The sequence below is a fragment of the Esox lucius genome, chromosome 16 (assembly GCF_011004845.1).
Source record: "Esox lucius isolate fEsoLuc1 chromosome 16, fEsoLuc1.pri, whole genome shotgun sequence".
Taxonomy (NCBI): Eukaryota; Metazoa; Chordata; class Actinopteri; order Esociformes; family Esocidae; genus Esox; species Esox lucius.
The window spans coordinates 25,756,859-25,784,497 of record NC_047584.1 but is presented as its reverse complement, the minus strand read 5'-3'; the positions used below and the strand labels follow the sequence as shown (position 1 = coordinate 25,784,497).

Below are 27,639 nucleotides of genomic sequence, written 5' to 3'. Positions count from 1 at the left end.
CCCGGCCGCCCCGGCCCCTCCTTCGGCTCTTCCGGCCACCGACCCTCCTTCGGCTCTTCCGGCCACCGACCCTCCTTCGGCTCTTCCGGCCACCGACCCTCCTTCGGCTCTTCCGGCCACCGACCCTCCTTCGGCTCTTCCGGCCACCGACCCTCCTTCGGCTCTTCCGGCCACCGACCCTCCTTCGGCTCTTCCGGCCACCGACCCTCCTTCGGCTCTTCCGGCCACCGACCCTCCTTCGGCTCTTCCGGCCACCGACCCTCCTTCGGCTCTTCCGGCCACCGACCCTCCTTCGGCTCTTCCGGCCACCGACCCTCCGTCGGCTCTTCCGGCCACCGACCCTCCGTCGGCTCTTCCGGCCACCGACCCTCCGTCGGCTCTTCCGGCCACCGACCCTCCGTCGGCTCTTCCGGCCACCGACCCTCCGTCGGCTCTTCCGGCCACCGACCCTCCGTCGGCTCTTCCGGCCACCGACCCTCCGTCGGCTCTTCCGGCCACCGACCCTCCGTCGGCTCTTCCGGCCACCGACCCTCCGTCGGCTCTTCCGGCCACCGACCCTCCGTCGGCTCTTCCGGCCACCGACCCTCCGTCGGCTCTTCCGGCCACCGACCCTCCGTCGGCTCTTCCGGCCACCGACCCTCCGTCGGCTCTTCCGGCCACCGACCCTCCGTCGGCTCTCCCGGCCTCTGACCCTCCGCCGGCTACCGACCCTCCGTCGGCTCTCCCGGCCTCTGACCCTCCGCCGGCTACCGACCCTCCGTCGGCTCTCCCGGCCTCTGACCCTCCGCCGGCTACCGACCCTCCGTCGGCTCTCCCGGCCCCTGACCCTCCGCCGGCTCCTGATCTTCAGCCGGTTCTGCCTCCCCGGCCTGTCCCGACGGCTCCGCCACCCTGGTTAGTCGCAGCTGTTCCGCCCCCTCGGCGGGTTTGTGCCGATGGGGGTACTGCGCTGCCCCGCCCCCCCTCCCTTGGGCTGGGGTTCGTCTTGGCCCGTCCGGTGGCCGGGCCTTGGGGGGGGGGGTACTGTCATGGTGCGGTGAGCAGCAGCGCCACCGTGCCATATTATCACAAGTTCCCATATCTCACGAACACATCCCAGACTGTCAATTGTTTTCAATCCTCCACACCAGGTCCCAATTTGTATCATTTGTATGTGTATATATGTTTCCCCTCTGCTCCCCACATTGTGGATCATTGTTGCTGTCGCTGTCATGTTTGCTGTTTGTAGGTTAATCGGTGAGTGTTGTTTAATGTACTGTTTGAATGTTTATTGTTAAGACGCATGTTGCGCACTTTTATTTCATTCAGTCATTAGTATTGTTTTCCGTTCGTGTTTGGTTTGTTTGTTGTTTTAATAAAACCAACGAACGTGATATCTGCCTGCGCCTGGTTCCCTCCAACACTACACCATGACAAGTTGTTACAATCGGTAGATGACAAATTTACACAATACCGACTGCAGCTGGGTTGAAGGGTTAATGGCAAGTGAGAACAACATTAATGTTGAAACAAAAACTTAAACCTGAAGCACAATTGAGCCGGCCCACGATTAGTAGTGATGAACGTCATTACCCTCACGGAATTCAAACCGGGGTCTTTAACGTGAGAGGGTATGTCTTTAACCTCGAGGCCACGGAGCAATACGTTTGCCAACTGCCGGCGTCTTGACATCATTTTGTCACGCATTATTAGCAGCTTATTAGCCAGTAATAGGCTTACTAGTATAGTTACTTACTAATAGTCATGAGAATTGAGCAACGGCTAGCGAGACTGAAGATTACACTGCCAAAGCTATTTCATTTCATGGCACAGCGTTAGTTTCTCTTTCATTTTTGAATGCCACCAATGCATTAACTATTAATATAAGTGACGATCCGACTTTTTTGTCAAGTGAAAAGACGAGGGAATCGTGGAAACCTCTACTCTTTTACTGCACAAGGCAAGGGGCTGTGACCTAGTCTATATTATCCCAAAACGCATGCATGGATGCGTACTTCGAAAAAGCATTGATAGTTGTTGCCCTCACTACATCAAAAAGCTCGGTGTCGCGCGCGCCCGAGTCGAAAATAGTACATCTTTACTTCCCTTAACTTTTCACAGTCATTCTCTCTTATCACTACGGATGTCATATATTTTTGCCCACTAGTTGGTTTTGGATTGGTTTTGTTCCGCTCTAACCTCTATAGCATTGGCTAACGTCAGTTTCAGTATTGTCAGTCCGTTGATCGAAGCAAATTCCGTCTGTTCCTGTGAACATTTCAATTGAAATGTTGTTTTCCAGATTTGTAATTTAAATATTTTCACAGTAATTATTTTATTATTTTATCAGTGATTTAAAAATAATAATAATTTAACATGTTTTGAAACCATACATCATTTGTTTATATTTTCATTGTTTATGTTGCGTAACAAACCTGCACATTTTGTACTGTAGGCTACTGCATAGTGGTCTTATATTTTACCCAGCATAAATTGACAATAATTAGGCCTATGCAATTTCATTGGTTGGGGGGTCAGTTCACTTAAAGAGTCGACTTTTGCTCTCAAATTTCCACGTAAACCGAATGATGCGCTTTCGCCAATTTCGGCGTATATTAAATTTTTTTTGTGTGGAATTATAGTTTCTGCTTTCACATCTGCAGCGGACACACTAATTTTCATCAATATCAATTAAAGATTAAATGTGTATCTATTCATCATTGAACAATAAGACTTACAGAAACCGCATGAGATTTGTTCAGCCCCGAATGTGTGATCCTAGCGACGGGTCTGGTTGCCAGAGTGGTAAATGTTAATGTATCTACCGTCAGTCGCATTCGACAACTTTTTAGAACATTTGTCAGTACGTCCAACCTGCGGCACAACTGCAAACCTTGTGAAATAACCCGGGCCAAGGATCTTCGTATCCGTCTTCTTCACCTGCAGGATCGTCTGACACCAACCACTGACTGTTATTTTGGGTTTACACGATCGAATAATGTCGTCACAAATTATCTTCAATCATATTAGGGAAACTCATATGCATGCTTTTCGTTCTCACCAGGGGTCTTGGCCTGAATGTAGTTTGATGTAACCAAACTGTAGTATGCAAATGCTCACCTCCCATGGCGCCTGTTGGTGCTAGATTGGTTAAGTGCTCATCACAGTAAAATTCCGGTTTCATCTGTAACATGCTGAAGGCGTTGTGTATAGGCGAGTTTTCCCCCCACACAGGAGTTGTATGGGCGAGAGGTTTGCTGATGTCAATGTATGTGAACTGTGTCCCATAGTGGTGGTGGGGTTATGGTATGGGCAGAAGTTGGACAGTACATCACGATAATGCACCGCCCCCATCTTTCAAATATCTGTTGAAATTTCCGGGAAATGTAATCGTCCCCTTTAATTCCATGACCAGGCCAACGCAACACACATAACACACTTAACAACAAATGTTCAATTTGATTTGTCTGAATTTCTAGCTGAGCCATCTCAACAAATGTCTGAACATAGGCTCTTCAGGAATATAAAATAACAATTTTTATATTTGGATTATATATCATTATAATTCTTAAAATGTTGACTCGCGAATCTAGGACTCATCTGTACCACATATTTTTGATTATTCTATGATTTCTCTCCACATATTTATATCGCTAACGAAAAACAAATGTGATGAAAACGGGTTTCCATAATTTCCCAGTATTTCGTTCTCAGGCCTGCTCCGGCTGCTCGTGCTTGCCAGTAATGAGTGCACTTGACATTGGAGTGGCGTAGTGGAAGTCAAGTAGGTCGCTTGCGGGAGTCAATCCAAAAATGTCGAACACATCGCTTCGAGGTGTTAACCAGACTTGTAAAATATGCGGTATTACTTACACCCTGGAAGGTACTTTCTTACACGTCTCTTTTCCAAGTCTGCATCGTTATTTATTTTGTAGTAATGACTAGGTAGATACTACAATATTGGACGCGTTATATTTTGCTAGCTAGCTTGGGACCACGTTTTGCTAAACGTGCAGTGGCTGTCTACCTAGGTAATCATAACCAGTAAAATCTCACACGGTCAGGTTATTATTTTTATTAATCAGGAACACTATCTAAATTCAGTTTAATGCACAAAATTACAAGTGTTAGAATGTTATGTTAGCTACTTTTTGTTGACTTGAACGAAGCTTTGTAAGGTTTGGCTCAGGCAGGTGATGTCACCAAACTACTGACTGTACCACTTGGGAGAGTTACAGTACTTGTGCCTAAGACGACTGAGTAGTACCTTTATTTCGCAAAAAAGCTCGAGCACTTCCTTTCCCCAACCTCAAACTACACCAATTGTACCAAAACATTCATTTTGTGTCATGTTGTTTTTAGAGGACGAAGTCGTTGGCAATTTCCCCCATGTCCTCCTGTGTGGCCACATATTCTGCACCATCTGTCTACGCTCGTTGGAGTACAACAATGTAATTCTGTGTCCTGAATGCAAGGTACAGTATTTGCCAGCACCTGGCAGTCTGGATATACCACTGAAACTGATAGTTGAAGACACTATTTAAAGAAGGACTTTAGGGTCAAATAATACAGGTGCTGGTCATAAAATTTGAATATCATCAAACGTTTATTTATTTCAGTAATTCCATTCAAAAAGTGAAACTTGTATATTATATTCATTCATTACACACAGACTGATATTTCAAATGTTTATTTCTTTTAATTGTGATGATTATAACTGACTAATGAAAATCACAAATTCAGTATCTCAGAAAATTAGAATATTACTTAAGACGAATACAAAAGGGTTTTTAGAAATGTTGGCCAACTGAAAAGTATGAGCATGTACAGCACTCAATACTTAGTTGGGGCTCCTTTTGCCTGAATTACTGCAGTAATGTGGCATGGCATGTAGTCGATCAGTCTGTGGCACTGCTCAGGTGTTATGAGAGCCCAGGTTGCTCTGATAGTGGCCTTCAGCTCTTCTGCATTGTTGGGTCTGGTGTATCGCATCTTCCTCTTCACAATAACCCATAGATTTTCTATAGGGTTAAGGTCAGGCGAGTTTGCTGGCCAATTAAGAACAGGGATACCATGGTCCTTAAACCAGATACTGGTAGCTTTGGCACTGTGTGCAGGTGCCAAGTCCTTTTGGAAAATGAAATCTCCATAAAGTTGGTCAGAAGCAGGAAGCATGCAGTGCTCTAAAACTTCCTGGTAGATGGCTGCGTTGACCTTGGACCTCAGAAAACACAGTGGACCAACACCAGCAGATGGCATGGCACCCCAAACCATCACTGACTGTGGAAACTTTACACTGGACTTTAAGCAACGTGGATTCTGTGCCTCTCCTCTCTTCATCCAGACTCTGGGACCTTGATTTCCAAAGGAAATGCAAAATTTACTTTAATCAGAGAACATAACTCAGCAGCAGTCCAGTCCTTTTTGTCTTTAGCCCAGGCAAGATGCTTCTGATGCTTTGTCTTGTTCAAGAGTGGCTTGACACAAGGAATGCGACAGCTGAAACCTATGTCTTGCATACATCTGCGCGTGGTGGTTCTTGAAGCACTGACTCCAGCTGCAGTCCACTCTTTGTGAATCTCCCTCACATTTTTGAATGGGTTTTGTTTCACAATCCTCTCCATGGTGCGGTTATCCCTATTGCTTGTACACTTTTTTTCTACCACATCTTTTCCTTCCCTTCGCCTCTATATTAATGTGCTTGGACACAGAGCCCTGTGAACACCCAGCCTCCTTAGCAATGACCTTTTGTGTCTTGCCCTCCTTGTGCAAGGTGTCAATGGTCGTCTTTTGGACAGCTGTCAAGTCAGCAGTCTTCCCCATGATTGTGTTGCCTACAGAACTAGAATGACAGACCATTTAAAGGCCTTTGCAGGTGTTTTGAGTTAATTAGCTGATTAGAGTGTGGCACCAGGTGTCTTCAATATTGAACCTTTTCACAATATAAAAATTTTCTGATATACTGAATTTGGGGTTTTCATTAGTTGTCAGTTATAATCATAAAAATTTTAAGAAATAAACACTTGAAATATATCATTCTGTGTGGAATGAATGTATACATTATATAAGTTTCACTTTTTGAATGGAATTACTGAAATAAATACACTTTTTGATGATATTCTAATTTTATGACCAGCACCTGTATAATTGGCAGGGGTGTTATTGAACACAGCTTCTTCATGTAAAAGTCAAATGTGTTTAATTAAAATGCAAGTTAAAAAAAGAAGCAGTACAGTGACAGTACTTTATAAGCTCAGTCATTAAAAGGAGGGTGGTCACTATTATTCATGCAAAGCTGAGTTTTTTACAATTTGAAACAATATATGTAATTAGAATGCGATGTTTGATACTGATTTATGCATTTAATATATACTTAATATTCTAGTTTGTCTACCGGTAAAAATGAACATACTGGTCAAACTGTTTACATATGTTTTCACAGAACTAAGAGATCCATTAATAATTTAATAAAGAAATGGCACAATGAACAATATATTATGAGTTAATTGGTAAGAATGTATATAATTAAGATTTATTTATCTAGCAAACAAGTTCCTGTCAAGCTGAATAGACTACATTTTACACTGATAAGTTAAATGATCAGGTCATTGAGTGCCAAATAACACACCCAACCCTGTCTCTGTGCCACATGCATGTGCACATACACACTGACACCAAACTGGCCATACACATAGCGTCCAGACACGCGCACGTGTACTTCTCAGCATCCCCGTACACTCGCACAACACTCTCGCCAACACACTTCTCACTAAATCTAACCTGTAACACAAGCTTACACAACTGTAATAACACAGCTTACTTCTAAGTAAGGCAGGCCTGCACCTGAGTTGGGTTACAAAGTAATGTTTTTTTTTCTGTTGTTGTACTCTCCAGTGATGGGAGAATTGACTGCACATTTTCCCGCAAATTATTAGCTTAGGCTCAGATGAGTGTGAGCCACCTGCCTAAAGAATAAATCTGTCAGTCCAAAAATTTGGAGCTGATATAATAGTGGCAAGGTTGCAAATTGCTGCCTCTAGCAGGCTAGCACTTGTCATGGAACTAGACCAGGGCTAAGGTGAATTTGGACCAATTCCTGACAACCCATTAATTAAAGTGTAGATACAAAGCATTATGTTGTAACTTGCTATGTTTTTTACATTTTACATCAAAAAATCTCATGACACCCCCCCCCCCATTCAAAAAATATGTATACCTTATTTTTCAGTCAAAAGACATTGACTCTAAGACCCCCTCATGAATTACCCATTGTCCAATGGATCTTACTCTGCTGCGAAATACCTTGTGCAAAGAAGTAGTTTGTAGATTCACCCTCACAATAAAATGTGCTTATTTTAAAACGTACATGTTTAATTCACATGCGGTGTCTTCACCACTCTTTTATTCCACTACAACAGGAACAGTTGCAAACAATTCACTCTGGTGTGACATTAGAGAAATATGCTAAGAATGCACATCTGTCCATTTTACTGAAACTATCTTTATTATTCACTCTTTGAGGAGTTGTGAGGGATTTGTGAGGGACAGCTTTCTCTTGATTACAAGCAGATTTTTCCTGTCAATTCAAAAAGAAAAATAGACATAAAATCACCAAGGCCACTATAAAATGGTTTTTTTATCAGTGTAACCAGATTAAAGCATTGTCATTTTCATTGAATTGATTTGTATCCTAACCAGATGTGTTAAACGTGTTGTTCCGTTTGTTGTGCCAAGCTTATGAATGTAGTTATTACATTTTAGTTGCCACCCCAATGCTTAGTTGCCCTGTTTCCACATTTTCCACATTTACAGTGGCATCTGTCAGTCCCAGTTCATATTACCAGTACTTACCAGCAGGCTGCTTCACTGCAGTGGGAGTGGGAAGGCTTGTGTGCATGTGTAAAGAATGCAGTGGTGTCCCTGCAGGTCGAGTCCACTCTTCCAGAAGGGGGGGTAGATGGACTGGAGGTTGACAGCAGAATCATCGGTCTCATCTACACAGCCAAAATTAACAATAAGAAAAGGTATATATTGAAATAAATATCAGCTTGTGTCGCACAATTATGAAGTGCCCTGCTGAATGATTGTCCCCCTTGGTAAAAATGAGCAAAAAGGCTATGAAAATATTGAATTGTTATCAGCTCAATGTCCCATCATTGGTTAGATTTGTCGTGATTCTAAACACTGAATACACACATGCCACAACTAGACAAATTTACAGTTTACAATACAAAAAATACAAAACATTTTGAATATTGTCTATTGTTGAATTAGGAGTCTGATCTCAATAAGGAGTTTACATTTCAAACTGTTTTCCAAACATTCTCATTCTGTAGACAACCTTTGTTTTTGTGTATTGAACTTGTTGAGACAGACCAAGGCAACGCAGAGTCCATTCCTCACCTTCAGCCGGCAAAGAAGAAACCAAACAGGTCTGATTTAAAGGATATGCTAAGTAGACTGGGACTGTCTGATCAGACTTTCCAACAAACACTGCAGAACTGTGTATAGTAAGCTAACGAACGATCTGTTTTAGGGTTCAGATGTTGAGAAAGCACTGAAAGCGGTTAAAGACGCCCTCTCTCAGGCCTCAGAAAACCTGGCTGAACTAGAGAACCTCCGTCAGGTGAAAACAGTGCTCCCTCTTCCTTCGCAAACCCAGTGAATAGAAGCGAGGTTATTGCCGTGTTGTACTGGTGTAAGCATATGTCCTGTGTGGCTTGTCTCTGCAGACTCTGATGAACGGTCTACAGGTACAGGTGAAGAGAGAGAAGGCCAGACTACTGGTCGAGATTGACGTGGCTATGGAGAAGGCCTTCATCATCCTCAATGGAAGGTAGTCCTATGTGCACCTTCATACACCTTCCTCTCACTTGGGCTAGCCGTAATGTATTGGACGATTCTGCTACATTTTGTGTGTGTGTGTGTATTAGGCTTGACTTTCAATGCTTTTTTTTTTTAGGGGACAAATTAGTGATTGACTAACAAGGAATGTACTTTTATTCCTTGTTATCGCTAGTGTTATTATTTGGAGAATTTGAGTAATATCTTTCTAGTTTAAAGTTTAGGAACTTTTTCCCACTTGGACCACATTGTACTTGATACCATACACTGTGGGTGATCAGAAAAAGAAGATGTCCAAGATGTTAAGTTAGTTAAGCACAACAAACAATACAATTAAATGCTGTCCAAGCTTCTTTGACCCAGTTATCTTTAAACAGTGTGGGATTCTTAATGTACACTACTGTTCAAAAGTTTGGGGTCACTTAGAGTTGTCCTTGTTATTTTGTCCATTACAATAAAATAAAATTGATCAGAAACACAATGTAGACATTGTTGATGTTGTAATGACAGTTGTAGCTGGAAAAGGATGATTTTTTATGTAATATCTAAATAGGCATAGAGGCCTATTATCAGCAACTATCAGTCCTGTGTTCGAATGGCATGTTGAGTTTGCTAATCCAAGTTTATCTTTTTAAAAGTCTAATTGTTAATTAGAAATCCCCTTTTACGATTATGTTAGGACAGCTGAAAACCGTTGATGAAAAGAAGCACTTCTTTAGACTTAGTTCAGGATCTTAAGCAGCAGTAATTGTAGGTTCGAATACAGGCTCAAAATGGACAGAAACAAAAAAATTCTGAAACTCAACAGTCTATTCTGGTGCTGAGAAAAGAAGGCAATTCTATGTGAGAAATTGCCAAGAAACTGAAGATCTCGTACAATGCTGTGTACTAGTCCCTTCACAGAACAGCACAAACTGGCACTAACCAGAATAGAAAGAGGAGTGGGAGATCCCAGTGCAAAACTGAGCAAGAGGACAAATACATTAGTGTCTAGTTTGAGAAGAGACACCCCCAGGTCCTCAACTGGCAGATTAATTAAATAGAACCAGCAAAACACCAGTCTCAATGTCAACAGTGAAGAGGCGAGTCCGGGATGTTGGCCTTCTTGCCTAACCCTTATTATAACTCAACTCCTAACTCTCACCCACAAGAAATCCTGCTTATAATTAGCCTAACTTGCCTCAGAACATGTAAAAAAAAGTTGTATTTTTGTACAGTTCAGTATGTTTTTCATCAAAATTAGTTGTTTTCTGCTTAAAACCACATCAGGAGATAATTTGAGGAAAAACCAAAGAAATGTGGGCTACAATTAATGTGTGTCTTGCAAAAGGCTGTTGTCTGGTTGTGTTGCTGTAGCGTTTACACAATGATATTGTGCAAAAGACTGTTTTCATGAGTTTCATTCCTAACTGCTTTAATTTATGGGAAAATTAAATAAAATGTTCAGAACATTTAGGCGATGACTCAGTGATGACAGACTGTTAAGTGTTCTTGTAAGCTGGACGTCTTTATCCTTTTAAATGCTTGGGTAAACTATTTTATTCTCTTCATTTACATACATTTAATTACTAGCCAATTCTACAACCTGAAATAATATTAACATTATCTAATGACTTGGATGATATGGAATTTAAAAAAATACTTAAAATTATGATTTCTCAGCTAATTCTATATCATTTTAATATACAGCTCCGGAGAAATTAAGAGACCACTGTACCTTTTTCTTTTCTGGAGCTGTAGAACAATATTGAAATGTACACTTTCTTTGTGGCTTACATTATTTTATTGATTTGCAGTAGTCAATGATGTAATTAAACATTTATGGCACCCACGTAACAGAACTTTTTGAAAGCACATTTGGTGCAATAAAGACTAACACATATTTCTATGAAAAGCTAATATTTGAGCAGCAGTCAATTCCATGTACTCACTGTCAAATTGTGCATAACTTAGCGAATATGAGATCTGATGTCTCTGCAGGAAGGCAGCGTTGGTAGCAGAGCTGACTCACATGGAGCAGCATTTCCCATCCAGCCGGAGGGAGTTAGCTAGGGTAGAAGAGAGCATGAAAGCCCTAGAAACAGCCATTCAGAAGGCCAAGCAGGTTGGAGAGCACCCCTCCCTGGAAAGCTACTGCGACTTGGATCAGGTACACACACATTATTCTTCTATAATCTTGTGGGTATCAGGCAAATTATTTCCTGTTTTCCCTATACCCTAACTCAATCTAATCCTAACAACAAGCTTAACCTAAGGATAAGCTAACCTTTATGTGTGAACTTTTACCCAACTCTGATGCCTAAATCTAAAATGATCAAATGACCAAATCCAGTAATACACAATTGTATAGAAAGTAGAGTTTTTCCTTGTGTTGACCAAATTGTCAGGTTTTCCTAACTTTGTGTGAAACCAAGATAACACAGTTTAGTATATTGTTCTCCTTGTCGCACTTTATAGTCTCTTCAAAGAGGTGCTTTGTGTGTATATGTGTTAAACAGTTGCTAGAGACCCTCCAGCATCCAGTGGATCTCCAGTCATTTGATCTGAAGTGTTTGTCTTTGGGATCTGGATTGAGGTAAGTCGATATGGTTGACTGTTGACCCCCTGTTGAATTTAGGAATTCAAGTGTCATGACTTGAATTCCTAAATGGCAGTTATTTAACTGTTACCGCAGTCCAATGTCTTATGATGTTATATTTTTATAATGATTACACTCAAACGGTGTTATGGCACTGACTGTCTTACTTCTGGTCATGTCTATCTTTATTCATATTTATGTGTTATTTTCATAAACAAATTCCTTTTTCGATACTGTGGCTACTGTCCATTCCTAAATTTAGTGCTGCATAGCTTGGAGGAGAAGCGAGAGGGCAACAGCTGGTTAATGCCTTGAGAGAACGCTAAGGCTGTCAAATAAATTTTCTGTTTTCAGATGAGTCTCAAATACAAGCAAGAAAATGGCTGCTGGAAAGCAAAAACCAATATTTAAAAACATATCATTGAAAAGCAGTCTGCGACTGGTCAAACTAAGATGTGCATATGCAGAGTATTGACCAGAAAGCTACAATAAGGCTAGGTTTGTTGTCTTAAAGTCAGGTTAAGGGGTTAGGGAAAGTAGGATTTTGACTTGAAAATAATGTTTGGGGTCACTACAGAGATGGTTCGATGTAAAATGTGTTTGTCTCAGCTACACCGTTCAGCAGGATGAGCTGAGCAGAAGTCTAAAGGCTTGTCTGAGAGTCTATATTGGGAATGCCAAGATGTAAGTAATTTGATTGACTACATTTTCCCCATCTCACACACTTTACATGGTTTAAGTACTGTTTTACCTTTACCCTCCGCTCAGTCTGCCAGAGGAGCCAGCCCTTAGGGACAGAGGAGATAAAGATTGGACCTGGCAGCAGACAGGACCCAGCGGGAAAGCTCCCCAGCTCCTGCCTCCTCCTAGCACCACAGGGCCCCAGCTGCAGGAGGGCCAAAGGCCAACCAGGCCACCCTGTGAGCCCTCTCTCAGCCCTGGCGCTTGTCCCTCGCCCAGCCCCTTCTCAGACACCGGACCCAACGTCATCATAGAGGAGATTACAGAGGAGGAAGAACCAGGAGCAGGGGTGCACAAAGAGAGATCCTGCCCTCAAATCCCCACAGCCTCAGTGAATGCCACTACAGGACTCTCCACCAGAGGTTGGTGGCAGCGTTGCAGAGCCTGTCAATCTGCTGAGAAAAAGCCAATTCCCACCACTCACAGGATCGTGTTTCTTAAATTTCTGTTTTTTATTGACCTATATTTGTACAGATTTATTAACCTTTCGTTGACTCTTGGAATGCTCCTGCATATTTACCCAACTTTCACGTATTCATGTTTTAGTAGTGCGTGCCCACCCACAGCTGGGTAGTGAGAGAGACAGACCCAAGAGGAGCAACCACCCTGTTGGTCAGGAGAAAGGTAGTGATGAGACACATTTAAAATGACAAAATACACAATCTATATAGACGCATGGAGAAACTGTGTGTGTCTGTGTGTGTGTGTGTGTGTCTGCGTGTGTATGTGTGTGTGTCTGTGTGTGTGTGTGTGTCTAGTGTTGAAACAGTGGGTGATTGTGACCCACGTGGTTAACCCTAACCACTTCTACGTCCGCCACGCGTCAGAGAAGAAGGGCATTGTTCTGCTATCCAAGAAAATCAAAGACTTCTGCTCTGGAGAGAGAGGACTGTTCACAGCAAACAATGACCTGGAGGCTGGTGAGAAGTGTGTGTGTGTGTGTCCACTATCTTCTCTTTTTATCTCCTCTCCGTTTTGGTGAAATAGAAGCAGAACAACAATGTCGCTGACCATTCCGAGCGTTTGTATGTAAACTTGTGTGTTTTATCAGGCTCCACAGTGCTGGTGAAGTCAACGGAGGGTGTGTGGTGTCGAGCCACCCTCACAAAACTGTATCGGGGAGGTCACCCGAGCCCGGTCAACCGCTGTTCCGTTCCAGAACTCTACCGCATCAGAGTCTTCTTCCAAGACTACGGTTTCTGTGAGGAATATTCCTTCCAGAGGTACACATACACACACACACACCAAAATGAAAGTCAAGATGAACGTTCTCAGTTTTAGTAACCCAGGTTACTTCCATCGGTGTTCCTATTCACAGTGGGGAGGTGTGTTCAGACCTGTTGGTCAGGGAGTTGAACCAGCATGTAAGGAGAGTGGACGTGGCCGACCAATCGGAGATCAGCCGTTGGAAACCTCAGGCCATCAGGTGTTCCCTCAAGGACATTGTTCCTGCAGACCTGGTGAGAGGCACTCAGTGGCACATTGTTTTGTTAGAATTGTGGTCAAATTCGCTCAAAAACCTACCTGAATCCCTCATTTTTATTTTATTTCTCCCACAGACTAAAAACTGGAGCGTTGAGGCCCAGGATGAGTTCCGTCGTGTTGTGGATTCAGCTTCGGTGGAGATGCAGGTGTTTGGTACTGAGAGAGACACCCTGCTTGTTGACCTGAAGAAATCCCCTGTGGACAGCTGCAGCAGCTCCATGCCCCTGTCCCTCCGGGAGTACCTGGTACTCATCAAGCTCGCCAGGTATACAGGTGTAGAAGCTTTCTTCCTGAATGAAAAAAGGGGCTTAATTGGTGAACGTGGCGATGGATGAGGACAGTAAACCCATAGTAAAATATGGACATTTTGAAAGTTTATAATTCAAAATGTATAAATCGTATAAGAAACCTGAACGCAACACATAACTAAATTGGTCATTGAACCAATTTAGTTTTAGCCTGACTTTTTTTTGGCTTATCACCTTTAGGCCATGAAAATGCATTAGGAGCCCATTTAGATATGATTGTAGTTTAGGAACAAATTATTCAAAATAATCTTAAGCAGTCTGAGTCGGGGGATGACCCTGTGTCTTTTAAATTGTAGAACAGGTCTGGCCAACCTGGTCTGTCGTCGATATGTGTTGTCCTGTAGGCTCTCTCCAATCCTGATCCAAAAGTAATTAGCTGAATGAGAAGTTGAGTCAGGTTAGTCACACCTGCGGTTGGAGAGGGAACCTAAAGGACAGTAGGTCTCCAGGAACAGGGTTTGGCAGGAGGAAATAACTCAAAGGGATCCCCCGGAGTGTCTGAGTGGTCAAAGTTACTGTAGAAAGGTGTTACACATGAGAACGAACGAGAAATAAAACATTTGACGTACTGTTTCCAACATTAACTTTTCTTGGGCCTTGTTGCCATGGATAATGTGTAGTCAAATGTATGTGCCTTCATGCCCATGTAGGTTCTACTGTCCAGTGGCAGGGAATTCCAAGAAGCTGCATTGTGGGAGGAGGATTTTACAGTTCTACCCTGCTGTCTTCCCTGAACCCAACATAGAGCTTAATGCTGTGGTGTCCCACATCAACACACCTTCAGACTTCTACATCCAGCTGGTGGGTCACACACACACACACAGTATGATTACTCCTGCTGATGTTGGTAACAGGGACAACGGTGTGATGGGAGTTAATGAGCTCGGTGAAGTTCGGTGTTCGGTGAATCCAACCCTTGTTGCTTACAAAAGTATTCAACCCACACAAATAAATATTTGGTAGAGCTACTGGTGTTTGGTTATGTCAGTGTGGATTTGTCAGCCACTGATGTGAAGTTGCTCTCTACTCTACTGATTCACATCGTACGTTTTGCACTTGTCAGGAAGACCCGTGTCGGTACGCTATACAGATCTGCTGCTAGTCGTTTCAACATGTTGCCTTAGAAGAGTCATTCAAGAAGAATGAATGGTCCGTGAACTGCACAGCGCCGACCTGTCTGAGGGGTTATCAGCTGCGTAGGCTACTTTTATCACAGTGAGGACGTACAGTTTATCAACCGCTGTCTGTCCATCATCGTTGCAATCTGTCGGAAAGCCAAACTGCTGTCAAACTGTAGATTCTCCAGTGTTGGTTAATCGATACTACCACTCGTCATTGTGGAGCCAGGTTTTGCTCCTCGAGGTCTCCAGCCAGTTCTATGATTACAACGTGCGCAAAGCATAAAAACATTATATTTTTTGGCTCTCTCAGATTTATTCGAGAGGCATTCAACACAGTGTTGCTAGCCTTTGTTTTGTTTTGTTTTGTTTAAACGTGTCAAATGTATTAAGTCACTAACAGCCCTACTGTCTGCTAAGTTCACATGATGCCCTGGTACAAATGAAACGCAGGTTGACAGCATGGAGTTCCTGCTGCTGGCCGCCAAGCTGCAAGACTGCTACAGCCATGAGAGCCCCGGGAGGGTGGCCAGAGGGGATGACCCCAGCCTGGAGGTCTACTGTCCTGCCTTGGACCAGGCATGTGTGGCCCGCTTTGACGACAAAGGCTGGTACAGGGCCCATGTCATAGGTCAGTACTGCGATACTCTCCAAGTTCAGCATGCACACCTGTGACCACGTGGTGTCCTGAGACTGGACACCACTGTTTGACAGAAATACAAATGACGGGTGTAAGTGATCTGTAACCGGGGGAAACGCGTGTGTAGGTATCCCCGGGGGCAGGAAAGTGGAGGTTCAGTTTGTGGACTTTGGCAACAAGAAGATTGTTTCAGTGAATGACCTGAAGAAAATAAAGGATGAGTTCTTTGCCCTCCCAACCATGGTGAGGACACACTACACACAAGTAAATGAGATGGAGGATTAATAAGAATCACACATTACATGCCTTAGGTTTGGTTGCCGGGGTTACTACACTGGGCAGGGCAATCCTGTTAGATTTTCTCTTACATTTCCCCCCTCACCTTCCACACACACACACACACCTAGGCCATCCAGTGCTACCTGGCTGATGTGACTCTTCTGGAGACGGATGAGACATGGAGTGAAGCATGCACTGAGAAGTTCAAGACCCTTGCTTACCAGAGACTAGTGACTGCCGTGGCCACAGGTAAGTAGGTTAGAACTGGAACGGCCTCTGTTCACAGGGCGCCATCTTGGCCAGTCGACGACTACTGTTCACTACTTGTTGATTAATTGTGTGCACCTCTGTGGTCTTTGTTTTGTTTTTTACTCCAGAGGCTGGTCGAAAGGGCAAGAGTCTGCCAGTTCGGCTGTTTGAGACCAGCAATTCCAGCCAGCCTTTAGTTAACATTGCAGATCTGCTGGTCAATGACCAACTAGCTTGCTTCAAGAAAGGGTGAGTGAGTGAACAGGTGTGCCTGGGTCTCTGTCATCTCACAGCAGAAAACTTTCCCACCGATTTATTTGCTTCATGATCCCCACAGATACATCTGTTTTTGACTTCTACTTCCCCATGGTCCATTTTCTCCCTCAGCGTTAGATCTCAGGACACCCAGGCCCCAGCAGTGGACACAGTGGTGTGGGACCCCCCGTTTGAGTCTGGTCTGCTGGGTGAGTCCAAGTCGGACGCTGCCCCGCCAGGCCAGAAGACCCCGGAGCACAACGAGGACCTTGAGAAGGTCCAGCCCAATCTGACGCTGCCGGTCAGCCTGAAGGACCTGAAGGTCAGGGTGACCCATGTCGTCTCCCCCGGGAGCTTCTACGTCCAGCTGCTCAGCATGGACCATCACCTCAGAAGGTCAGGTCGTGGGAAGGTCTCTTCCAAGCCTCTGAGATTTCAGTGGATAATGAGGGCCTCGTCGCTTTGGACTGTGGATTTTACAGTGTCTCTTGTCTTGATTGTCTATGATTTGTGTGAACTTTGCTGGGGAGGTCAGTGTCTAATTCTCTCCCCTTTGTGCCCTCAGAGTCCACGAGTTGTTGAAGCAGGAGTACGCCCGCACAGAACCCCAGGAGACTGAGTGGAAGCCAGACATGTACTGCGCTGCCTACAACAACGGGGTCTGGGAGAGGGGCCAGGTGTGCTCTACTACTCCCCTCAAATGCATCGCTGAGGTAACACACACACAAACACGCACATGTCTATCCTTCCGGAGCCTCAGAAGTGTACCGGGGCAGATTTGGAACTATGCATCAGTGTTTGACACTCCATGTCTTTCTGCGCTGACTTGTGAGGTTCCTTGTCTCCCTCTGGTGTCAGGTGTTGCGCTGTGACTTCGGCAACAAGGTGAAAGTGCAGATGGACAACCTGAGACCCCTGCTGCCTGGCCTGGTTGGCTGCCTGGTGCTGGAGTGTGCACTTAGCGATATCAGGTACACGCACGCATACATGCACGCATACACGCATACATGCACTCATACACGTGGAACTCCTGCAGGTAAACAAGGGCCGAAGTCCGACCTCGAACACTGACAGCTCCCAAATTGTCCTGACGAGGAGATGTTTCTCCCGAAATAAATACTCATGGGCGACCTCGGGGCGTGAGCAGTCACACCTTGTCTCACGCCGGAAGAGGTGGTGCGTGATTATCTTGAAAACTCACCCGTCACACCGTTGATTCTGCTTCCTCTCTCGCCCCCCCCCCCCCCCCCCCCCTCCCTGGCAGACCCGCGGGCGGTCGCTCCTCCTGGACGGCCACGGCTTGTGACTTCGTCTCGTACTACCTGACGGGGGCCGTGGCTGTCATGACCGTCAAGGTGAGGCCACCGGGCGGTGTCTCGCTGTTAACGTGCTGTGGCACATTGGACCATCCGGGGCTTCACACGGTTCTCTCTGCTCTGGTGTGTTCTGGTTCTCCAGGGGAACACGGAGCAGCGTCCGGTGCCCGCCTCGCTGTTCTGCTCCAACCGGGCAGGGAAAGACGTCAGCATTGCAGACTTCCTGGTTAGTGAGGGCCTCGCCCTGAAGGACAGGAGGCCACAGTGAGTACTGGAACTCTCTCTGTGTGGACGTGTGTTACACACGACCCAGGTCCATCTGGTGGCCAATCATTCTCTCTCTCGCTATCTCTCTCTCTATATATATATATCTCTATCTCTCTCTGTATTTATATATATATATATATCTCTCTCTCTCTCTCTCTCTCTCTCTCTCTCTCTCTCTCTCTCTCTCTCTCTCTCTCTCTCTCTCTCGATATAGATATAGATATAGATATAGATATAGATATATATATCTATAGATATAGATATAGATATAGATATATCTCTAGAAGTATTGTAGGGCCTCTAGGTTACCATCTCTCTCTTCTTGAATAAATATTTCAATTTGTTCCTTTTTTATAAATTAACACATGTCTATAACTGTCCTCTTCCATTTTCAATGCCACAAACAGTAATTTTTGTTATAATCTGTAAAATGTTACATTTAATTATGAAAACACTGGAGACAGGTAGCCTAGCTACCTTATAGCAATACCTAAAAAATGAAAGAGAGAATTATAGTTTTTTTTCAGACTTTGAGGGATCATAACTAGGTAGCTAGTAGTAAGATTTTTCTCTCTCATTCTCTCTATGGTAATTTGTTTTTGTCTCAAACGGTGGGAAATAATCTCAGTAGGATCACATGATTGTACATCCATCTGATGTTCGAAGACAATTTACCAAGGTGGATTAGAAATGTTCATGACCTGATGCTGTCAGACATTTCTAACTTTGCCAGCATGTTCCTTAGAACTCTCCTGTTAGTTGCACAGAGATGCTCTGGGGGACCAAAAATACTGAATATTATTATAACACTTCATCTGTTGTGGGAATTGATTTAACTTATTATAAGAAATGAATAGATACAATCCATATTAATTACAAACTGTAGATATTTGTTATATTATGAAAAATATTGTGAAAATAACTAAATTTAGGAAAATAGGGCATCTTGGAGACCATAACCCTAACGCTGTTTTACAAAATTAACTAAAACTATGTCTGAACTGTGTTTTCTCTAAATTAGGTTTAATGTTTGGTGTAGAATTTGTTATTATACACAATATCTTAACTCTATTTTTCCAGCTTTACAGGTGCTGGTCATAAAATTAGAGTATCATCAAAAAGTTGATTTATTTCAGTAATTCCATTCAAAAAGTGAAACTTGTATAATCTATACATTCATTCCACACAGACTGGTACATTTCAATTTTTATTTATTTTAATGATTATAATTGACAACTAATGAAAACCCCAAATTCATTATCTCAGAAAATGTGAATATTGAAGACACCTGGTGCCACACTCTAATCAGCTAATTAACCCAAAACACCTGCAAAGGCCTTTAAATGGTCTCTCAGTCTAGTTCTGTAGGCAACACAATCATGGGGAAGACTGCTGACTTGACAGCTGTCCAAAAGACGACCATTGACACCTTGCACAAGGAGGGCAAGACACAAAAGTAATTGCTAAAGAGGCTGGCTGTTCACAGAGCTCTGTGTCCAAGCACATTAATAGAGAGACGAAGGGAGGGAAAAGATGTGGTAGAAAAAAGCAGTAGGGATAACCGCACCCTGGAGAGGATTGTGACACAAAACCCATTCAAAAATGTGGGGGAGATTCACAAAGAGTGGACTGCAGCTGGAGTCAGTGCTTCAAGAACCACCACGCACAGACGTATGCAAGACATGGGTTTCAGCTGTCGCATTCCTTGTGTCAAGCCGCTCTTGAACAAGACACTGTGTCAGAAGCGTCTCGCCTGGGCTAAAGACAAAAAGGACTTGACTGCTGCTGAGTTATGTTCTCTGATTAAAGTAAATTTTGCATTTCCTTTGGAAATCAAGGTCCCAGAGTCTGGATGAAGAGAGGAGAGGCACAGAATCCACATTGCTTGATGTCCAGTGTAAAGTTTCCACAGTCAGTGATGGTTTGGGGTGCCATGTCATCTGCTGGTGTTGGTCCACTGTGTTTTCTGAGGTCCAAGGTCAACGCAGCCGTCCACCAGGAAGTATCCATGATATCCCTGTTCTTAATTGGCCAGCAAACTCACCTGACCTTAACCCTATAGAAAATCTATGGGGTATTGTGATGAGGAAGATGCGATACGCCAGACCCAACAATGCAGAAGAGCTGAAGGCCACTATCAGAGCAACCTGGGCTCTCATAACACCTGAGCAGAACCACAGACTGATCGACTCCATGCCACGCCGCATTGCTGCAGTAATTTAGGCAAAAGGAGAACCAACTAAGTATTGAGTGCTGTACATGCTCATACTTTTCATGTTCATACTTTTCAGTTGGCCAACATTTCTAAAAATCATTTTTTTTGTATTGGTCTTAAGTAATATTCTAATTTTCTGAGATACTGAATTTGGGATTTTCATTAGTCAGTTATAATCATCACAATTAAAATAAATAAACATTTGAAATATATCAGTCTGTGTGCAATGAATTAATATAATATACAAGTTTGAGATTTTGTAATAAATCAACTTTTTGATGATATTCAAATTTTATGACCAGCACCTGTATACTGATAGATGATTTAGAACATGATATGACATAGCATGAGAAGTGTAAATGTTAACAACATCATTTTAATGTTCTCAGATATTCATACCTTTACAACCAAATAGGTCCCTAAATGCACAAAGCAGACAATTCGGCAAAAACAACAATAGGTAACATTTCCAATCTGGTAACCTATTTACTAGACACTTGTATCTACAAGATATTACAGTATGAGTCAATATTACTGTGGAATTTTTGCTATTGATCCTGAAATTACCTTTGGAATTGTTTAATTAATTCATATTGAACACCCCCTGACTTCTGTGAAAAATATGAAAGCTTAACAGTTGAGACTGGTGCATTGGATATGTCAACATTGGGCTATGTCTGAAGAAATGGGTGAAGTGGCTAAGCTAAAATGTCATTAAATAGTTATCAAGATGTATATACAATGTTGACTAGCTGAGACCGCACTAAACATACAACCATACCAAAATTACAAGAGGTAACATTTTGGGAGGATTAAATCTAGCAACTTCACACTATTATCTGTAGGTTGGAACCAGATCAGACAAATCTACAGTGTAATTCTTCAGTTATAGATCCTGAAATTTAACCCGCAAAGCATTCAATTAATCCTTTTGGAACGACTTCTTCATAAGAATTTTTGGCCTTATCTTGGGTTTGGATAAAGATACAGGCAAGCCACTTCAGCAACTCCTTCAAGACTAGTTTCCAGGTGACATATTCTAAGCAATAGTTTGAACTCCCAAGCTTTCATATTTTACACAGAGGTCAGGGGTCGTTCCATAAGAATGAATTGAATGCTTAGCGGGTTCATTTTCAGTATCTATAACTAAAGAATTCCTCCGTAATATTGTCTGATCTGGTTCCAACCTATAGATATTAGTGTGAAGTAGCTGGATTTAATACTCCCATATAATGAATTTGTATATTTGTTACATTATCTTGGGTATTGAACAGGTTAAAGGTAAGCTTCTTTTGCCATTACTTCCAAATGTTGCCAATTATTCTTTTTGCAGCATTGCCTGTTTTTCTAGTCAGGGTTATTTATGGTAATGGCCCTATTGGAATGATAAGACATGGTTCTAACAGCAATGAAGGTATGTTTTTGTCCTCTCCACTTCAAATACCATCTCACAGAATGTTCTAAAATATCTATTAACATCAATTTAGTTTTGTGAATTAGGGTTAGGTCAATTAGTTTTTGTTTAATTGTTTTACACATTTTTAGTTTTAATGGTTTGTAGTTTACAGGGCATCATTACAAATAGACAGGAGAGATATGTAATCTTGCAAGGAATAATTTTTGGTCATATGTGTATTTTTTCATATAAAGCTGTAATGGCCCATTGACATGAATGAGAATGAGAAGTCCAGAGTGCAAAGAGGCCCTATAAATATTGAAGTAGCCGAGATGCCCTACCGGGTAGCCGAGATGCCCTGTTTCAGGTAGCCAAGATGCCGTTACAGATCTCTCTCTCTCTCTCTCTCTCTCATTGTGTAGAGCAACTCCCATGCCTAATCTAGAGGCGGCATCTGACTTCAAGGTCCTTCGGAACGGAACACCTGACCTGGAAGACCAGCTCCCCTCCCCTTCTGATCAGTCGCTGTCGGCCCACCAACGCTCCCTCTCCCTAACAGCGGTTCCACCCATGCCGGCCCCCCGTAGCAGCATCTCCCCGGAGAAGGTGAAGACACGGGCCTACTGCCCTCCGGAGTTGCCGCACTCCGGTCGGGTTCAGATGACCATCTCAGCGGTCGGAGAGGACGGAGTCATTTACGCCATGACGCGGCACGCAGGTCCTTTCCTCCTTCGCTACCTCTCATGTGATGTGATGTCTAATACATGTTATGTGATGATGGGTCTCACACAGTGTCTCGCATGTTATGATGGGTCTCACACTTGTTACTAATGTCTGTCTGTGTCTGTCTGTCTCTCTGTCTCAGAGCGTCAGTTTGAACAGCTGCGTGAGCGTCTACAGCAGCACATAAAGACCCTGCCCAGACTGAAGCCCTACAGGTGGAAGAATGTCCTGGGCTGTGCGGTCATGGGCTCTGACATGCTCTGGTACAGAGGAGAGGTTCTGGAGGTTATCGGAGGTCACGTCAAGGTACAGACCCTTCTGGTGAATGAATAAGTTGGGATGGATGCACTAAAGCCTTTATTCACAAGGCGGACATTTGAACATCCAATACATGGACTGAGTGAAGGCTGTTATAATCCTCACGCCGTACTGTGTGTGTTCCAGGTGCGTTACGTGGACCAGGGGATGGTGGAGAACATTCCGGTGTGTCACGTCTATCCCACAGTGCTGTGTGAGGACATTCCCCAGCTCTGTATTCCCTGCCAGCTGCACGGGACCATTCCCGTACGTCACCGCACGACGTCCGTTTCCCACTCTGAGCCGTTTCCTCTCCCGCACCTGCACTGAGCTGATGGTGGTGTGTGACCTCACCTCCTCCTGTCGCAGGAGCGGAGGAGGGCCCCGGGCTTTGTTCTTGTCCAAGGTGACCTCTGACACTCGTCTGTCTCTGTATTCAGGTGGGCAAGACGTGGCAGAGTGATGCCGTTGCCCTGCTGAAGGAGCTGCTGCTAAACCGCTGTGTGGACATGCAGGTTATGGTGAGGTGGACACACACACACACACACACACACAGTGAACTCCAGAAGTGTTGGGACTGTGGGACGGAGAGTTTCATTTGTTCACTCTGTATTACAACACTGGATTTGAAATGAAACCAGGACCATGAGGTCGATGTGCATGCGTTCATTTTAAGGTACTTTCATCAAAATCAGATGAACCATTAACAAATCAAGCACGTTTCGTCCGTAGTCCGCTCATTTAACAGTGGACAGACGAACATTATGTACGGTAGCGGTATCATGTTCAGTGGGGGGGTCACACACCCTATGTCTGCGACCTGTTGACATCACCAGATGTTGGGTACCTTCCCATGCCCTGCCTGTCCTTCACTGCAGCCTTCAGATGTCAGTTCAGTTTGGGCTATTGACTCGGCCAGGTAAAGACTTGCCATTTTTTGGCCCTGGGGCACTTGTGCTGTGTGATGAAGCACTGTCCGATTCTGTTCGCTTCAGAATCCCTCCTGCTGTTACTATCAGCGGTTACATCATCAATGAAGTGAGCCAGTGCAAGTGGCAGCCATACATTGCCCAGCCATAACACTGCCTCCAACACGTACAGATGTTTTGGATCATAAGCAGTTCCTCTCTATCTCCAGAAGAGGTTAGTCTCATCTGTTATTCTCGAGTCTGCAGCATGTTATGTACTTTTTAGTGATCTGTAACCTGGTCGTTCGGTTCTTGAAGCTCACTAGGGGTTTCTTGTGGGTTATCTGAATGTGTATGGTAGTCTATGACACATCTATGTCTACCTCCTGGTCAGTGTTCCTGATTGGTTGGACTTCTGTTAGTGTATTTGGTTCTTCACCATTGAAACTGTAGAGGTCTTCATTAGCCAACCAGGTAATTTGCCATTGCTCCGCTAAGCACCGTTTAATGTTCCCCAGAAAGTATTTTGACACAATATTTTGTCTTGGTCTCTGGTCAGTGTATACATATTTTTCTGTCTCTTGATTGCCAGCTTGACTTGTATTGACACTCCTTTTGTTGTTAGACTTGAGCAACAAACTCCAAATGTAAAGCCTAGAAGCAAGACCAGCTCTCATGCATGCACACAAACTATGCAAAGATTTGCCCAGTAAGGAATGTGTGTGATGACAATTCTACAAATGCTTTTGGTATCCTGTAATGGGAAGACTTCACACAATGTGCTGTAATTTTTAAATGGTTCATCAGATCTGGATTAAACTTACGCGCTGTGGCGAGGTATTGAAAGGTGCAAGTAAGTCGGACAAAACGAATGAGAAGCGAAACCAGAACCCAATCTCAGGTGGTCACACAAGACTAAGTACAATGCAAGTGTTTCAGAAAATACCCTGAAGCTTGAGTGTATGCAAGCTGTGACTTATACCACACCAATAAGGATTTTTAATATACCGTCCACAGTGGCTGGGGAACCAGCAGTGGCCAATGTTTCTGTTTTGTTTTCCCATCAACAGCACCTTAATTATAGTAAACATGTTTTACTGTTTGTTGCGTACATCTCTGCTAACAGAATCCGGAGGAAACCCTGATATACACACATACACGTTACAAGTTGGTATGTTACTGCTGGGAGCTATGAGATGTGACTGTCAGGTTGGATAAGTGTCTCACTGCAGGCCAATGTCTGTATATGTTGTTCATGGACCCACCGATCTGATGTGTGTATGTGTTAGGGGCTGCCTGCTGACCCTCTGGGCTGTCTGACAGTACTGATCTCTCTGGACGGGATGTCTGTCAGTAGGATCATGGTTCATCATCAACACGCCTCTCTTGAGCCAGCTGTTGAATCCTTGCATGAGGTACGTAAAAAATGAACAGTGTGGGACCAGGGGAATTATCTTGCCTTGAAATGACAGCAGTTCTAATCCCTCTTTGTCTTAAAGTAGCCATTGATCCAACGGTATTGTCTGAATCAGGCCCAATGTTTTTCTCTTTAGGAGCTCCTGGTTTCGTCTCGCCTTGCTCTGGACGACCAGGACATTGACACAGAGGTACGTTGGTTATTCAGAGGGCCCTCTACGTAAGATTCAGTTTGAAATGGCTGATACGCATATTGATATACAGTGCTGTCCCTAAATATTTGGACGTTTTCAGAAGTTGTTGTTTTGAGTCTACTGCAGGACATTGTATTTGACATGAAACAATGACTAAGAGGTAAACGTGCACACTGTCAGCTTTAATTTGATTGATATCCATGAGTTATTCAATTACAGCCCTTTTCATGCATTGCCTCCCAGGCAACCAAAAGGAATTGGACAATTGGCTGTTAACAGTTTCTTGGCCAGGTGCCGTTGCATCATTGTTCTGGAGGTTGTTCTAGAAGGTTCTGTTCTCATTTGGAGTCTTTTGCAGTTCTTTCAACATGACGAGAAAAGTGTCCATGCCAATGAAGTAGACAATCATGAGGCAAAAATAAACTGGTAGGTGTGTCAAAGTCAACTGTTTGACTGAGAGTTTACCACAAGCCACAAACCACTCTTTAAAGCCTCAAAAACAGAACTGCCAGGTTACGGTACTAAAAAGTACAAAACTTCTGTAGTGTTCTGGAACAAAGTCTTGATGGACAGGTGAGACAATAATTAAGCTGCTCCAGAATGATGGGAACGGGAATTTGTAGAGAAAAGCATTGCCAGTGATCCAAAACATTCCACCTCGTCTCTGAAGCATGGTGGAGGTAGTGTCATGCCTTGGGCATGTATTGCTGCAACTGAAACGGACTCAGCTTATTGATGATGCGACTGATGAAGGCAGTTGTAGGATGAATTCTCAAGCTCACAGAAACGACACTGATCAAACGAGACGCCTCAAAACTTTAGACGGCGCTTCACTTTGCAGTAGGACGGTTACCCCAAAACATACCGCTAAACCAAACACTTGAGTTCTTCAATGCAGTATGACATGTTTACGACTGTGACATGTTCAGGTATTTTCTGTGGTGTCTGCTGTGTGGTCATATTTACAGGGTTTGGTGGAGCTGGAGCCTGTCCTGAGGGTGTTCCACTACCCAAAACTGCCTGAGAAAGGAGAACGCTTCAGAGTCTCGATCAAACACCTCCGTACCCCCAACGAGGTACTAACACGACTCCACCCCACTGTATGTCGGAATTTTAAATGATTTGTTGGGCATTTTGAGGTTTCACTTGTCTGCTGTGTGTTACAGGTGTTCCTGTACCCTATGGAAGACAGTGTGGACTCAGTCGGGGAGAGTCTGGAGGAAGCTCTGAGGAGAGTCAATGACCAGATCAACAGTCTGGACATTCTCTCAGACTTTGCCATTGGTAAACCTCAACACGAGCGGCAGTCATACCCATGGACTGAAATACTCACAGATCTCGCTGCTTGTAATATAAAATAGGGTATTGCAACTTATGAGAACATTGCCATTTCTAGCGGTGAAGGGCCTAGTTGTTTGTGTCCATTTCTTCAGAGGCCCCATGTCTAGCAGAGTACAGTGATGGGAAGTACTACCGGGCGAAGCTGCTTGGGTTCGCTGGCCTCAACCCTGTCAAGATCTTGGTCAGACATGTGGACTTCGGCTCTGACGACACCCTGCCCACACACAAGTAAGAAACCGACCTCACCAGCTGGAGACGCACCGTCTTAAATGTAAATCCCAGGATGCCGATGTCTTGATGTCAGTGCTTAAAACAAAGGCCTAGTTACCCAAGGGAATGCGTTATTTTTCCTCAAATGAACACAATGACTAAACTAATCAAGACCTTCCTGCTGTCCTCCTGCCAGACTGCGTCAGATACCGGCCCACCTCGTGCAGTTCCCCTGCAGGGCCGTGAAGGTGCGCGTGGCGGGCTTCAAACCGCCCAGCCGCAACCTGGAGACGGAGCGCCTGTCCTACCGGCCAGAGTGGAGCATGAAGGCTGTCCTGGAGATGATCAACCTGCTGCACAGCTGCTACGCTGCATCGGTTACCGTGAGCAACACCCGCCGTAGTAAACACAATCGCACTGTCACTGGCGCTCGTTCTAGTTTGGAGACAGTGAGGAGCCGAGCGCAGTCGTTGTCCTCATGGTAGTGGATTATCGGCATGTATTATCACTGTTTTTAGAGAATATCCTATAAGAGGTGCAGAAGCTCAAGCAGTAGAACACGTGACTTTTTGGTGCTCGGCCCTGGTGAAATCCTGTGAAAAGCGTCTGTTTTGATGATAATGCTGTTTTCCAATTGTCAGGCCACTGATCCGGAGCTGGCAGTGTTCCTGTATGACGAGGACGGGGCTCTAGTCCACCTGCCCCTGGTGGAAAAAGGCCTAGCTGACTTTGACTGAGTCAAGGGTCTAAAGTGAAAAGGGTTCCGTTTGTTCCAGCTGGCATGGTGGTGTAGTCTGAGCCTGACAGCGTACGACCCGGTTCTCTCCACTTTGACCCCTCTACTGTTCTGTTGAATTGACATGTTCTTCGGCCAACAGTT

At 44.1% G+C, this 27,639-nt stretch overlaps 1 protein-coding gene across 3 annotated transcripts; it reads left to right on the top strand.

The window, feature by feature from the left end:
* The first annotated feature begins 3,687 nt into the window (after positions 1-3,687).
* rnf17 (ring finger protein 17) lies at positions 3,688-27,625 on the top strand. 3 transcript variants are annotated; one of them, XM_013137998.4, is made up of 36 exons: positions 3,688-3,862; positions 4,342-4,454; positions 7,906-8,003; positions 8,354-8,411; positions 8,516-8,605; positions 8,712-8,815; positions 10,804-10,972; positions 11,322-11,398; positions 12,011-12,085; positions 12,170-12,504; positions 12,692-12,766; positions 12,901-13,062; positions 13,194-13,365; positions 13,461-13,602; positions 13,702-13,892; positions 14,586-14,736; positions 15,507-15,684; positions 15,821-15,936; positions 16,101-16,221; positions 16,350-16,470; positions 16,609-16,872; positions 17,042-17,189; positions 17,335-17,447; positions 17,741-17,831; positions 17,935-18,056; positions 22,093-22,388; positions 22,536-22,699; positions 22,838-22,957; positions 23,131-23,211; positions 24,888-25,013; positions 25,152-25,205; positions 26,177-26,284; positions 26,375-26,492; positions 26,642-26,777; positions 26,956-27,142; positions 27,401-27,625. In XM_013137998.4, the coding sequence occupies exons 1-36, from the start codon at positions 3,793-3,795 to the stop codon at positions 27,494-27,496; spliced, it is 4,842 nt and encodes a 1,613-aa protein (XP_012993452.1). In that variant the 5' UTR covers positions 3,688-3,792; the 3' UTR covers positions 27,497-27,625. The 3 variants fall into 3 exon arrangements, with proteins under 3 accessions (XP_012993452.1, XP_019910680.1, XP_012993451.1); XM_020055121.3 differs by having other exon boundaries at positions 12,689-12,766; positions 12,970-13,062; XM_013137997.4 differs by having other exon boundaries at positions 12,689-12,766.
* Positions 27,626-27,639: the final 14 nt, after the last annotated feature.

Bases quoted from the DNA above. Each gene is read 5' to 3' on its own strand.
- rnf17 (XM_013137997.4), top strand. From the start codon at position 3,793: ATGTCGAACACATCGCTTCGAGGTGTTAACCAGACTTGTAAAATATGC. The intron at 3,863-4,341 runs GTACTTTCTTAC...TGTTGTTTTTAG, and splicing joins TATTACTTACACCCTGGAAG to AGGACGAAGTCGTTGGCAAT. The intron at 14,737-15,506 runs GTGGGTCACACA...AATGAAACGCAG, and splicing joins CAGACTTCTACATCCAGCTG to GTTGACAGCATGGAGTTCCT.